The sequence below is a fragment of the Haliotis rufescens genome, unplaced genomic scaffold (assembly GCF_023055435.1).
Source record: "Haliotis rufescens isolate VD_foot unplaced genomic scaffold, xgHalRufe1.0.p SCAF_10, whole genome shotgun sequence".
Lineage (NCBI taxonomy): Eukaryota > Metazoa > Mollusca > Gastropoda > Lepetellida > Haliotidae > Haliotis > Haliotis rufescens.
This window is the reverse complement of record NW_025963780.1, coordinates 33,760,041-33,775,663: the sequence shown is the minus strand read 5'-3', so window position 1 is coordinate 33,775,663 and position 15,623 is coordinate 33,760,041. Positions and strand designations below refer to the sequence as shown.

General features: G+C 43.4%; 1 protein-coding gene across 4 annotated transcripts in view; it reads right to left on the bottom strand.

Moving 5' to 3' along the window:
- LOC124130993 (sorting nexin-13-like) overlaps positions 1 to 15,623 on the bottom strand; it is a 55,483-nt gene that overhangs the window by 19,164 nt on the left and 20,696 nt on the right. For 3 of the 4 annotated variants that reach the window (XM_048389652.1, XM_048389661.1, XM_048389658.1), the window contains 8 exons: positions 13,323 to 13,406; positions 11,966 to 12,107; positions 11,116 to 11,231; positions 9,640 to 9,727; positions 9,120 to 9,175; positions 3,840 to 3,977; positions 2,670 to 2,774; positions 2,050 to 2,182 (listed from right to left, as the gene is read on the bottom strand). In XM_048389652.1, coding sequence (XP_048245609.1) covers positions 2,050 to 2,182; positions 2,670 to 2,774; positions 3,840 to 3,977; positions 9,120 to 9,175; positions 9,640 to 9,727; positions 11,116 to 11,231; positions 11,966 to 12,107; positions 13,323 to 13,406 — 862 coding nt within the window. Of the gene's footprint in view, positions 1 to 715; positions 739 to 2,049; positions 2,183 to 2,669; positions 2,775 to 3,839; positions 3,978 to 9,119; positions 9,176 to 9,639; positions 9,728 to 11,115; positions 11,232 to 11,965; positions 12,108 to 13,322; positions 13,407 to 15,623 lie in introns of all 4 variants that reach the window. The other variant, XM_048389655.1, reaches the window with a different exon arrangement.

The window sequence follows — 15,623 nt, the reverse complement described above, 5'->3', positions numbered from 1 at the left end:
ACAGAGTATAACAACTGCCAGCTTCGTCGTAGTGATAGTCTTCATGCAACTAAAACATGAGTTAGTTCTACTTTCACTTCTCGGCAAACTGGTGACATCAGCAGTTCATTGTCAAGTGGTTTTACCTAACATGCAGTCTGGGGAGGAGACTCAGGTCTGGTTGATGCAATGGGCAGAGATTCAAGTCAGCATTATCAGTAACACAGAGTTATATGTTTCATGGTCCACACTAATTTCAGCCATGCATATATATACACTCAGCCATGCAGTTTCCGTGGTAACTTAAGTTTTGGCAAATGAGCATTTCTTGACAAGGAACACTAAATGTTTTAAGGCTTATTTTCTTTAATTGATGAATAACATTATTATTTTTTCATGAATTAATATAAAAAGGTATGAAAAACATATTTCATGATCTGAAATATTTTATATTTTTTTTAAGAAATTTATATAAAAAATAATCCATTTTGATGTGATTTTCAAAACATATTTTTGAGTTTTTTATTAAAGAAATAAAAAACGAATATATAGAAATAATTCACTTTCATGTGATTTTAGAAATCTAAGTTTTGAGTTTTCATCGAAGAAAGTAACGAACGATGCTCATTTTCCAACATGTAGAACAAACATTGAAATCAGAATCCCAGAATTCATGCATGAACGAACAATGGGACACTAGGGCAGAGTGCAACAGGCACCCAGAACTTCCACCTACTTTAAACCATATAATCCTTGGCACTGCAAAATAGGCATCAGTAGCTATCAGTATCACAATCCATTGGAATCTCCAAAATATTCAAACACAGGGATTCATCTAGGGTCTTAAACTAAGTATTGTGGAGGAGAAATTGGGAAGAAACATTTTTTTAATTTTTTTGCTATTAAAGTTATCATTCATGATAACCTGAATTAGGGTATCCTTAATTTAAATTTAGGAATTTTTCACCAACATTCATGCTGACCTGGGGTTGATTATCAGCCTCTGAGACTGTCTAGATAAATCCCTGCTAGAGACTGACAAATATTTATTTTTACTTTGTTTGTTGTTTAACGCTGCACTCAGCAATATTCCAGCTATATGACGGCGGTCTGTAAATAACCGAGCCTGGACGGGACAATCCAGTGATTGACATCATGAGCATCAATCTACACAATTGGATAGAATGACATGCATCAACCAAATCAGTGAGCCTGACCACCCGATCCCCTTCGCCGCCTCATACGACAGGCATGGGTTGCCGAAGACCAATTCTAACCCGGTCAAAGTATTGCACAGTAAGTGTATTACAGTGCCATCCTAACATGGCAAGATGGCTAAAAGTGACACACATTTATCACTTCAGTGTAATTCACGAACATAGATATGGTGCTTACAAAGCAAGGATTCCAATTTTGGGTTCAAACCCATGATCAGCAGATCCTGATGTGGTGAAGGGGGGGCAACTCTGCAGTGTATTGTAGAGCATGCCACCTGTGCTCCCTCTTAGTTTCAATTCTCAAGTACAATTCTCAAATTTCATTCCAAATAAGTTAAAAAACTAGGACATTGCTGGTCAAAATATTCCAAAATGGTCATCGTTTGAACTCCTTGAGAAAAACAAATGAGCAAATTTTCTTGAGGATAGTTTTACTACTATGCTTCCCTCACCAGGCCAATGTGGAACTCCCAACATTCATATTGGCCTCATTAATGCTACCCTAAAATTGAACCTGAAATTTTAAGTCTACAAGGGTACTCCGTTAACATAAAGAAAAGGATTCCTGCAATAATGGATGATAACTCACAAGATGAAATAGCAAATACTAAAAAATCCCAGCCAAGAGATTAAAAAAGGGAAAGCAAATTTTAACATATATTATGCAAAAACCACTCAATTTACCATAAAAGCCTTAAAGTATTGAACCCGTTTGTAAATTATAAGCAGAGTGTGAGCCACCATTGTTTAATCACTAACAGGGGCTCCTTTCATTTCCTATCAGTTCCCCAACAAACACCAATTCCATGTAACCCCGCAGTTAGAGTCAAGGGGTGGTGAGGGTAATACGCACCATCATCTATGCTGAGGGTGTCTCCATCCTCTGACTTGCTGTCTGGCAACATGCCGAGCTCCCCCAGCAGCTTCACATAGGCGTGGCTCTGTAGGAACTCCTCATAGTAGTTGATATGTAGGATCTGGTACACCTGTAGCGAGAAATAGAGAGAGTAAGATATGAAGGATCTAGTACACCTGGAGAGAGAGCGAGAGAGAGAGAGAGAGAGAGAGAGAGAGACACACACACACACAGAGGGAGGGAGAGAGAGACAGAAAGACAGAGAGAGAGAGGGAGAGAGAGAGACACAGAGAGAGAGAGACAGAGAGAGAGAGGGAGAGAGAGAGACAGAGAAAGAGGGAGAGAGAGACAGAGAAAGACAGAGAGAGAGAGAGAGAGAAAGACACAGAGAGAGAGAGGGAGAGAGAGAGACAGAGAGAGAGAGAGAGAGAGAGGTAGGGAGAGAGAGAGAGAGAGAGATATGTATGTAGGACTATTGCAAGTAAGAGACCTAACTTGGAGGCTATCTTAGTGAGGATTTTTAAGAGTATATGTTTATTCAAAATTCCTCTGATCAGACAAGCCTTTGCCTACTACACAAAATGGTTATTATGAGCCAGCTGACATTATCTGCCTACCCGAGCTTGCACGGTGTCGAACACATCTTCGGACAGCATCTTGCTCTTGATGTTGTTGAAGGTTCTTTTGCTAATGTCCGATTCAACCTTAATCCTTGAGCTGGCCTAGAACAGTCAAACCAACATCTAATTGACATCACAGACGACTTCTGTCACACTGTCTCATGATCTAATTGTCATCACAGACGACTTCTGTCACACTGTCTCATGATCTAATTGTCATCACAGACGACTTCTGTCACACTGTCTCATGATCTAATTGACCTCACAGACGACTTCTGTCACACTGTCTCACGATCTAATTGTCATCACAGACAACTTCTTTCACATTGTCTCATGATCTAATTGACATCACAGATGACTTCTGTCACACTGTCTCATGATCTAATTGACATCACAGACGACTTCTGTCACACCATCTCATGATCTAATTGACATCGCAGGCGACTTCTGTCACACTGTCTCATGATCTAATTGACATCGCAGGCGACTTCTGTCACACTGTCTCATGATCTAATTGACATCACAGACAACTTCTGTCACATGTTATTAATAAAATGAGAGATACTGATCATATATTATCATTGCTGGATTACCTTCTCAGACAAATACTGATCATATATTATCATTGCTGTATTACCTTCTCAGACAAATACTGATCATATATTATCATTGCTGTGTTACCTTCTCAGACAAATATTGATCATATATTATCATTGCTGTATTACCTTCTCAGACAAATACTGATCATATATTATCATTGCTGGATTACCTTCTCAGACAAATACTGATCATTATATTATTATTGCTGTTATACCTTCTCAGACAAATACTGATCATATATTATCATTGCTGGATTACCTTCTCAGACAAATACTGATCATTATATTATTATTGCTGTTATACCTTCTCAGACAAATACTGATCATATATTATCATTGCTGGATTACCTTCTCAGACAAATACTGATCATATATTATCATTGCTGTATTACCTTCTCAGACAAATACTGATCATATATTATCATTGCTGTATTACCTTCTCAGACAAATACTGATCATATATTATCATTGCTGTATTACCTTGTCAGACAAATACTGATCATATATTATCATTGCTGTATTACCTTCTTAGACAAATACTGATCATATATTATCATTGCTGTATTACCTTCTCAGACAAATACTGATCATATATTATCATTGCTGCTCTGCGTAGTGATTCCAGGTCAGGCTCTGCTGCTTTGCAGTTCTCGTTCTTTAACTTGTGGGCTTCTCTGATCTGCTGTTCCGCTGCCGCCCTGAAACCCTACCACACAGACATGGTTTTACACTACTGGTGCTGGAACCCTACCACACAGACATGGTCTTACACTACTGGTGCTGCCACCCTACCACACAGACATGGTCCTACACTACAGGTACTGCAACCCTACCACACAGACATGGTCTTACACAACTGGTGCTGCCACCCTACCACACAGACATGGTCCTACACTACTGGTGCTGCAACCCTACCACACAGACATGGTCTTACACTACTGGTGCTGCAACCCTACCACACAGACATGGTCTTACACTACTGCTGCTGCAACCCTACCACACAGACATGGTCCTACACTACTGATACTGCAACCCTACCACACAGACATGGTCTTACACTACTGATACTGCAACCCTACCACACAGACATGGTCTTACACTACTGATACTGCAACCCTACCACACAGACATGGTCTTACACTAATGGTGCTGCAACCCTACCACACAGACATGGTCTTACACTAATGGTGCTGCAACCCTACCACACAGACATGGTCTTACACTACTGGTGCTGCAACCCTACCACACAGACATGGTCTTACACTACTGATACTGCAACCCTACCACACAGACATGGTCTTACACTAATGGTGCTGCAACCCTACCACACAGACATGGTCTTACACTAATGGTGCTGCCACCCTACCACACAGACATGGTCTTACACTACTGATACTGCAACCCTACCACACAGACATGGTCCTACACTACTGATACTGCAACCCTACCACACAGACATGGTCTTACACTACTGATACTGCAACCCTACCACACAGACATGGTCTTACACTAATGGTGCTGCAACCCTACCACACAGACATGGTCTTACACTAATGGTGCTGCAACCCTACCACACAGACATGGTCTTACACTACTGGTGCTGCAACCCTACCACACAGACATGGTCTTACACTACTGATACTGCAACCCTACCACACAGACATGGTGCTGCAACCCTACCACACAGACATGGTCTTACACTACTGATACTGCAACCCTACCACACAGACATGGTCTTACACTACTGGTGCTGCAACCCTACCACACAGACATGGTCCTACACTACTGATACTGCAACCCTACCACACAGACATGGTCTTACACTACTGGTGCTGCAACCCTACCACACAGACATGGTCTTACACTACTGATACTGCAACCCTACCACACAGACATGGTCTTACACTACTGATACTGCAACCCTACCACACAGACATGGTCTTACACTACTGATACTGCAACCCTACCACACAGACATGGTCTTACACTACTGGTGCTGCAACCCTACCACACAGACATGGTCCTACACTACTGGTGCTGCAACCCTACCACACAGACATGGTCTTACACTACAGGTGCTGCAACCCTACCACACAGACATGGTCTTACACTACTGATACTGCAACCCTACCACACAGACATGGTGCTGCAACCCTACCACACAGACATGGTCTTACACTACAGGTGCTGAAACCCTACCACACAGACATGGTCTTACACTACTGATACTGCAACCCTACCACACAGACATGGTCTTACACTACTGGTGCTGCAACCCTACCACACAGACATGGTCTTACACTACTGATACTGCAACCCTACCACACAGACATGGTCCTACACTACAGGTGCTGCAACCCTACCACACAGACATGGTCTTACACTACTGATACTGCAACCCTACCACACAGACATGGTCTTACACTACTGATACTGCAACCCTACCACACAGACATGGTGCTGCAACCCTACCACACAGACATGGTCCTACACTACAGGTGCTGCAACCCTACCACACAGACATGGTCTTACACTACTGGTGCTGCAACCCTACCACACAGACATGGTCCTACACTACAGGTGCTGCAACCCTACCACACAGACATGGTCCTACACTACTGATACTGCAACCCTACCACACAGACATGGTGCTGCAACCCTACCACACAGACATGGTCTTACACTAATGGTGCTGCAACCCTATCACACAGACATGGTCTTACACTACTGGTGCTGCAACCCTACCACAGACATGGTCTTACACTACTGGTGCTGCAACCCTACCACACAGACATGGTCTTACACTACTGGTGCTGCAACCCTACCACACAGACATGGTCTTACACTACTGGTGCTGCAACCCTACCACACAGACATGGTCCTACACTACTGGTACTGCAACCCTATCACACAGACATGGTCTTACACTACTGGTGCTGCAACCCTACCACACAGACATGGTCTTACACTACAGGAGCTGCAACCCTACCACACAGACATGGTCTTACACTGCTGGTGCTGTAACCCTACCACACAGACATGGTCTTACACTACTGGTGCTGCAACCCTACCACACAGACATGGTCTTACACTACTGGTGCTGCAACCCTACCACACAGACATGGTCTTACACTGCTGGTGCTGCAACCCTACCACACAGACATGGTCTTACACTACTGGTGCTGCAACCCTACCACACAGACATGGTCTTACACTGCTGGTGCTGCAACCCTACCACACAGACATGGTCTTACACTACTGGTGCTGCAACCCTACCACACAGACATGGTCTTACACTGCTGGTGCTGCAACCCTACCACACAGACATGGTCTTACACTACTGGTGCTGCAACCCTACCACACAGACATGGTCTTACACTGCTGGTGCTGCAACCCTACCACACAGACATGGTCCTACACTATTGGTGCTGCAACCCTACCACACAGACATGGTCTTACACTAATGGTGCTGCAACCTTACCACACAGACATGGTCCTACACTACTGGTGCTGCAACCCTACCACACAGACATGGTCTTACACTAATGGTGCTGCAACCCTACCACACAGACATGGTCCTACACTATTGGTGCTGCAACCCTACCACACAGACATGGTCCTACACTATTGGTGCTGCAACCCTACCACACAGACATGGTCTTACACTAATGGTGCTGCAACCCTACCACACAGACATGGTCTTACACTACTGGTGCTGCAACCCATCCACACAGACATGGTCTTACACTACTGGTGCTGCAACCCATCCACACAGACATGGTCTTACACTACTGGTGCTGCAACCCTACCACACAGACATGGTCTTACACTACTGGTGCTGCAACCCTACCACACAGACATGGTCTTACACTACTGGTGCTGAAACCCTACCACACAAACATGGTCTTACACTACTGGTGCTGCAACCCTACCACACAGACATGGTCTTACACTACTGGTGCTGCAACCCTACCACACAGACATGATCTTACACTACTGGTGCTGCAACCCTACCACACAGACATGGTCCTACACTATTGGTGCTGCAACCCATCCACACAGACATGGTCTTACACTACTGGTGCTGCAACCCTACCACACAGACATGGTCTTACACTACAGGAGCTGCAACCCTACCACATAGACATGGTCTTACACAACTGGTGCTGCAACCCTACCACACAGACATGGTCTTACACTACTGGTGCTGCAACCCTACCACACAGACATGGTCTTACACTACTGGTGCTGCAACCCTACCACACAGACATGGTCTTACACTACTGGTGCTGCAACCCTACCACACAGACATGGTCTTACACGACTGGTGCTGCAACCCTACCACACAGACATGGTCTTACACTACTGGTGCTGCAACCCTACCACACAGACATGGTCCTACACTACTGATACTGCAACCCTACCACACAGACATGGTCTTACACTACAGGAGCTGCAACCCTACCACATAGACATGGTCTTACACTACTGGTGCTGCAACCCTACCACACAGACATGGTCTTACACTACTGGTGCTGCAACCCTACCACACAGACATGGTCTTACACTACTGATACTGCAACCCTACCACACAGACATGGTCTTACACTACTGGTGCTGCAACCCTACCACACAGACATGATCTTACACTACTGGTGCTGCAACCCTACCACACAGACATGGTCTTACACTGCTGGTGCTGCAACCCTACCACACAGACATGGTCTTACACTACTGATACTGCAACCCTACCACACAGACATGGTCTTACACTACTGGTGCTGCAACCCTACCACACAGACATGGTCTTACACTACTGGTGCTGCAACCCTACCACACAGACATGGTCTTACACGACTGGTGCTGCAACCCTACCACACAGACATGGTCTTACACTACTGGTGCTGCAACCCTACCACACAGACATGGTCCTACACTACTGATACTGCAACCCTACCACACAGACATGGTCTTACACTACAGGAGCTGCAACCCTACCACATAGACATGGTCTTACACTACTGGTGCTGCAACCCTACCACACAGACATGGTCTTACACTACTGGTGCTGCAACCCTACCACACAGACATGGTCTTACACTACTGGTGCTGCAACCCTACCACACAGACATGGTCTTACACTACTGGTGCTGCAACCCTACCACACAGACATGGTCTTACACTACAGGAGCTGCAACCCTACCACATAGACATGGTCTTACACTAATGGTGCTGCAACCCTACCACACAGACATGGTCTTACACTACTGGTGCTGAAACCCTACCACACAGACATGGTCTTACACTACTGATACTGCAACCCTACCACACAGACATGGTCTTACACTACTGGTGCTGCAACCCTACCACACAGACATGGTCTTACACTACTGATACTGCAACCCTACCACACAGACATGGTCTTACACTACTGGTGCTGCAACCCTACCACACAGACATGATCTTACACTACTGGTGCTGCAACCCTACCACACAGACATGGTCTTACACTGCTGGTGCTGCAACCCTACCACACAGACATGGTCTTACACTACTGATACTGCAACCCTACCACACAGACATGGTCTTACACTACTGGTGCTGCAACCCTACCACACAGACATGATCTTACACTACTGGTGCTGCAACCCTACCACACAGACATGGTCTTACACTACTGGTGCTGCAACCCTACCACACAGACTTGGTCTTACACTACTGGTGCTGCAACCCTACCACACAGACATGGTCCTACACTACTGGTGCTGCCACCCTACCTAAATGTTTTATATTATGATTATCATGATTATTATTATTATTTCATATGTAAGTTACTGTAAGTACTTACTTCCACATTTAAGTAGAAATATAAATACTGCTGCCCTCCTTTACTGGTCATGAATTCTGCAAATATAAAACAGAATAGTCATTAAACAGTTTTGTTTGTTTGTTTGTTATCTAATGCCGCACTCAGCAATATTGCAGCTATATGATGTCAGTCTGTAAATAATCGAGTCTGGACCAGATAATCTAGTGATTGACATCATGAGTATCGATCCACACAATTGGGATACAATGACATGCAGCAACCAATTCAGCGAGTCTGACTACCCAATTCCGTTAGTCGCCTTTACGACAAGCATAGTCGCCTCTTATGGCAAGCATGGGTTGCTGAAGACCTATTCCCTACACAGGTCCATCAAACAGTTTGTACCCATATTCGTGAGTGAGTGAATTAGGTTTAATGTCGCTTTAAACATGTTAAACAGTATTTCAGATAAATCACAGTTTGACAGCTTGAAGTGGACAGATAGCCCGAATCGTTGCAGGTCATGACAGAGATTTATTTTCCTAAGCAAGAAACTGACCTATGAAAGACTGAAGAGCGATGTTGTTGGCCATGATGTCGTCCAGGCTCAGTATATACAAGTTGTGGTACTTCAGAAAATCAGGCTCCTGCAAGACAATGAGTTCACATTATCTTAACATCAAATCGTTTTTTTAATTTGAAGTTTACACGATATACGGCTTTTCCATTGGACGAAAGATCAGTCACATGACCGTGAAATTGACGTTCATAAGTGTATGAACAACACAATTTGACGTTCATACGTTTTTCACGAGACCGTGTTCTTGAAATGACGTACACACTGACGGACTACTTCCACATTCCTGGGGAACCCCTGGGAATTCCCTAGCACGAAAAGATACAGAAGCGTTCTTTCTGATCATTTAGAACCTTTAATCTTGAACTCAGCTGAGTGAGTTAGTGAGTAGGTTTTTACGCTGCTTTTAGCAATATTTCAGCAATTTAACAGCTGGGGACACCAGAAATGGACTTCATACATTGTACCCATGTTGGGAATTGGACCAGGGTCTTCGGCGCGATGAGTGAACACTTTAACCACAAGGCTACCCAAGAGCCCGCCACAAAAGAGTAGATACAGACAGATCTGGCATTGGTAGCTTGTGCAGTGCCATCCTTCTTGACACATGACACATGACACATGACACACAGTCACCCAGGTCATATTTCAATCACTGCCCGATTCCACACTTAAACTACCCTTCAATCCCAGAATGGCCAGAGGGGTATATTAACATATAAACCATGGGTTTGGGGTAAATGACTCACACAAAATTGAGGGCCAAAAGGTTCTGAAGCTCACCTCAATCATGAGTGAGTGAGTTTGATTTTACGCCGCTTTTAGCAATATTCCATCAATATCACAACAGGGGGACACCAGAAATGGGCTTCACACATTGTACCCATGTCGGGAATCGAACCCGGGTCTTCGGCATGACGAGTGAGCACTTTAACCACTAGGCTACCCGACCACCTCACTCATGAGGAAATAGTGACGGCCATGTCAAAAATCTGATCAGAATTCTGTGAGAAACTTTAAGACACACCATTGCTGGGTTAATTCATGCAAAGTTTCAGCTCCATTGTCCTTGTAGTTTTAGAGTAGACGGTGAAAATGCAATAGCACTACAAACATAGGGGTATTTGAGGGCCAAAGGTAAAACAGCATTATATGTGATTCTGCATACACCTTTCTTGCTGCATATCAAATTCCATAATAAAATGGCAATAGTAATCGGCAAAAAATATATTTTCAAAATGGCCACAAAGGTAGCCATGTTCAATTTGGGATCCGATTTCTGTGATCAATATCAGGACAACCGGACGGATGACTGACAATGTGCCATGACATCACTTGACTCTCAGTCAGGTGAGCTAACAATTCTGTATAATGTTTGGATGAATATTTATAAAATAATCATGTTTGAATTAAACATGTTAACACAGTCTGAACTGAACTTTCAGACTAATTGTGTACCTCATCTTCTGGTAGAATCTCTGGCTCTGTCGGTCCTTCCTGTAACCGCTTCTTGCGAGCCTCACACGTGTCACGGACAAACACTAAACTGTTCAGGTTTTGTTTTATCACAGCATCTGAAATGGAAGCACATGCACCCATAATTTCAGGCTAAATTTTTGGTAAAAAAGATGATATGAGCTTTAAATTGCGTTTAAATAATTTGTAATCGTACTTATATAACGACGTGTATGTGGCTTGCTTGTACTAATGCCAGTTTTATAGAGCTAGCCCACTGAGATACCATGCTGCAGTTTAACATGGATTCCACACTCATACACGGTAATTGCAATAGGGGATATATTTTTCACATTTTATTGGCTTCCAAGAAGTGCCTTGTTATTTCATTAGGAATATTTTTATTAGTTAGAGTGAATGAGTGAGTTTGGATTAACGCCACTTTAGAACAGTATTCCATGTATATCGCGGCGTGTCAGCTTAATGTAAGAGGAAAGCCCGAAGTGATGCAAGTCTTGGACGTGAACCACTTTAGTGAAACCCACGAGTACAGGTATGGTGATGACAAACCTAGGAACATAATTGGGGCGAACCTGTATTTGAACCCAGGGTTATAAATTTCTGGCATGCCCAAGGGATGCAACTCTGCACAGCAAATTGAGGTGCCATAGATGGCTAGGCCACCCATGCCCTGTCATCAGTTAGACCAAAAGGTTCAGGTTTCAGATTCTTAGTTGGATGGGTACATACATAACGTTTCATAACCAAACTTGACCTTTTATTAGTGAGTTAACTTTCGAATACTTCAATTAGTGTAATATCTCCATGGTGTTGTAGAGTCCAAAGCACTCACCATCACTGCCACCAGTATCCTTAGATCGCCACTTGGCTATCTCAGACTCTATAATGTCTTTCACAGCGTCAAGCTCGGCCTCAGTATCGCTTGTCTTTATCACAGTCAGAAATGTCTCCTTAGTAAAGGATGGTTCACGGCACTGAAGGAAACATACATATACACTTCTGACACAATTCAAAGAATTAAAAGCATTGTAAATTTCACGCCATGCTTTATGAAGATATAATGACCTTCAAAATCATAACATAATAGACAATAGTATATAACATATATTATAGTATACAACGCACGCACGCACGCACGCACGCAAGCACGCACGCACGCACAGGACTAAACTGTTTCGAATATTTTTTAGTAACCTTTGGAAAGTCTTTGCAAGGTACTAATATTGGTAGTCATTTCATAAATAATATTTGGTTTACTAAAATAATATATGTCCACATAATTACTTCTTAGCTCCTCAAAATATTTACATGAAAATAATACACAATTGCATCATCAATACCATCAAAAGGATAAAGATTACATTTTCCTTCCATTAAAGAATTATTGTGAATTGATTTAAAAGGCTTAACATTAGTGGAGCAAGTGGTAACAGTGAGAATAGGTTGAAAATTATTCCAGTGCCTGAACATTTCTGATGTAAATTTTCACTTTCAAAATAATATAAGCGCCATTCTACCTATTGTGATCTGAATGACTCCTGTACAAAATATCTTGTTTTGGGCTTCTGATCAGAATGTTTACTTGGATTGGTGTAAGTGAAACTGTTTTCCGGTACACATGCACTCTGAAGCCAAGGTGTAATGGTCTAGTAAAGTTCTGTTTGATGTGGTAAAGTCAGCTAATAAAAATCCATATGATACTAAAATATACTGAAAAGAATGCTAAGAGCCAAGTTCAGGCAAGTCGACTCAGCTAATATAAATTCAAAATTTGAGTTTTTCTATCTTGGAAATAAACTTGATATCAGAATTGTAAGGATTTGGTTTGGTTTGTTGTTTAATGCCGCACTCAGCAATATTCCAGCTATATGATGGCAGTCTGTAAATAATCGAGTCTGGACCAGACAATCCACTGATTGACATCATGAGCATCGATCCATGCAATTGGGATATGATGACATGCATCAACCAAGTCAGTGAGCCTGACCACCCGATCCCGTTAGTCGCCTCTTACAGCAAGCATAGTTGCCTTTTACAGCAAGCATGGGTTGCTGAAGAGCTATTCTACCCCGGAATCTTCACGGGTCTGAACTGTAAGGAAAATATTCCTCTATGATAGACCTGCCCATTACACAGTTTGTCACCAAACCATGATCTGTAACCAGTGGGAATTATATATCATTACTCACCAGCCATGCGATATATTGGTTGATGTAGTCTGGATCTGACAACAGATCTATTGTTGGCATAAAAACTCCATTAACTAAAACTTCCTGAAACAAGAGAAGAAAACATGATGGCAGTGAGGGGAAGGACTAGACGTAGGGAAGGACTAGACGTAGGGAAGGACTAGACGTAGGGAAGGACTAGACGTAGGGAAGGACTGGACGTAGGGAAGGACTAGACGTAGGGAAGGACTGGACGTAGGGAAGGACTGGACGTAGGGAAGGACTAGACGTAGGGAAGGACTAGACGTAGGGAAGGACTGGACGTAGGGAAGGACTAGACGTAGGGAAGGACTAGACGTAGGGAAGGACTGGACGTAGGGAAGGACTGGACGTAGGGAAGGACTAGACGTAGGGAAGGACTGGACGTAGGGAAGGACTGGACGTAGGGAAGGACTGGACGTAGGGAAGGACTGGACGTAGGGAAGGACTAGACGTAGGGAAGGACTAGACGTAGGGAAGGACTGGACGTAGGGAAGGACTAGACGTAGGGAAGGACTGGACGTAGGGAAGGACTGGACGTAGGGAAGGACTGGACGTAGGGAAGGACTGGACGTAGGGAAGGACTAGACGTAGGGAAGGACTAGACGTAGGGAAGGACTAGACGTAGGGAAGGACTAGACGTAGGGAAGGACTAGATGTAGGGAAGGACTGGACGTAGGGAAGGACTAGACGTAGGGAAGGACTGGACGTAGGGAAGGACTGGACGTAGGGAAGGACTGGACGTAGGGAAGGACTAGACGTAGGGAAGGACTGGACGTAGGGAAGGACTAGACGTAGGGAAGGACTGGACGTAGGGAAGGACTAGACGTAGGGAAGGACTGGACGTAGGGAAGGACTAGACGTAGGGAACTGTACAGGGAGGTCAAGGTCAGAAAGATTACTGTGTGTGTGTTTGTTGTTAAACGCTGCACTTAGCAATATTCCAGCTATATGGGGGCAGCCTGTCAGGACTGACAATCAAGTGATTGATATTATGAGCAACGATCCACAATGTCTGGTATGTTTATACACGATTAACCGAATCATGGATCCAGGCCACCAGATCCACTAAGTCGCTTCTTACAACATGCAGAGCTTGCTAGAGACCAATTTTAACCTGGAACTTTTACAGGTTATGAATTCAGTTTTCTCTTACGACTAGCAATAGGGTGCTGGGGTCACATTCTACCTCGTGAACAGTACAGTTACTAATCTGGACACATGTTATACATAACATAAACGTAAACGACACAAGTAGCACCATGTTAATAACTGTCAATTTGATGGCACAAAAAATGATGGACCATCCTCGTTCATCCAGTATTATCTCCATTCCGCTACAATAGTTTCGACCTCAATTCAAATGGCATAGCGCTATAATAGACGTCCAATCAAATCACAGTCATGTGCTATAGAAACAATGGAAGTTAGAGATATGAAAGATGGACATTATGATGTCACTTAGGTGAATAGGTCCAGGCTATTCTCATAATAAAATGGAGAACACAACGGAAAGTTTAAGAAATTCACTTTTTCAAGACCCGCCCAGAGCACTAGTGTAAACCTTATTTCACTGGTCCTAGTATTATGCAGCTATAGTATGGAAGGTAATTTAAGGTACCGACATTTACTACAATATCTGAAAAACTATTGGACCTACTCCAGTCAAAATTGGTATGAGATTGTTAAACAGTCATACATAACTGGATATTACATTTAAAGACAATCGGTGCATGAATAAAAAATCTGTCTATTTAGCTATCACTATATTTCATCAACAACCAGACCTGTTCGTCACGGGTGGAACAGCCATCTGCATAATGCTACCCCTGCATCACAGGGCCATATGACACAGTTGAACCAATCAACTCAACTGGAAAGGGTGCACAGGAATCACGCACGCATTTAGCACGGTGTTAGCGTTGGGCGTCTCAACGTGCGTGAGTTATGTATGACTGTTTAATAATCTCATACCAACTTTGACTGGAGTAGGTCCGATAGTTTTTCAGATATTGTAGTAAACGTCGGTACCTTAAATTACCTTCCAGACTATAGTTCTGCTTGAACAGGACAAAAACGTTCACCATGTGTACAGTGTCTGTCAGCTTAATTCATTTCCAATTTGTAACGAAACTAAAGCAATGAGAACTGGTTCAGAATTCTAGTACTGCTAGTCAATGAGGACTACCCAGCATTAGAAAATTGGCACTAGTCATATTGTCCTTGCCAAACTGACAACAGTTATTGTATCATAAGGACTAGTAAAAAAAGAAATGCCATTAT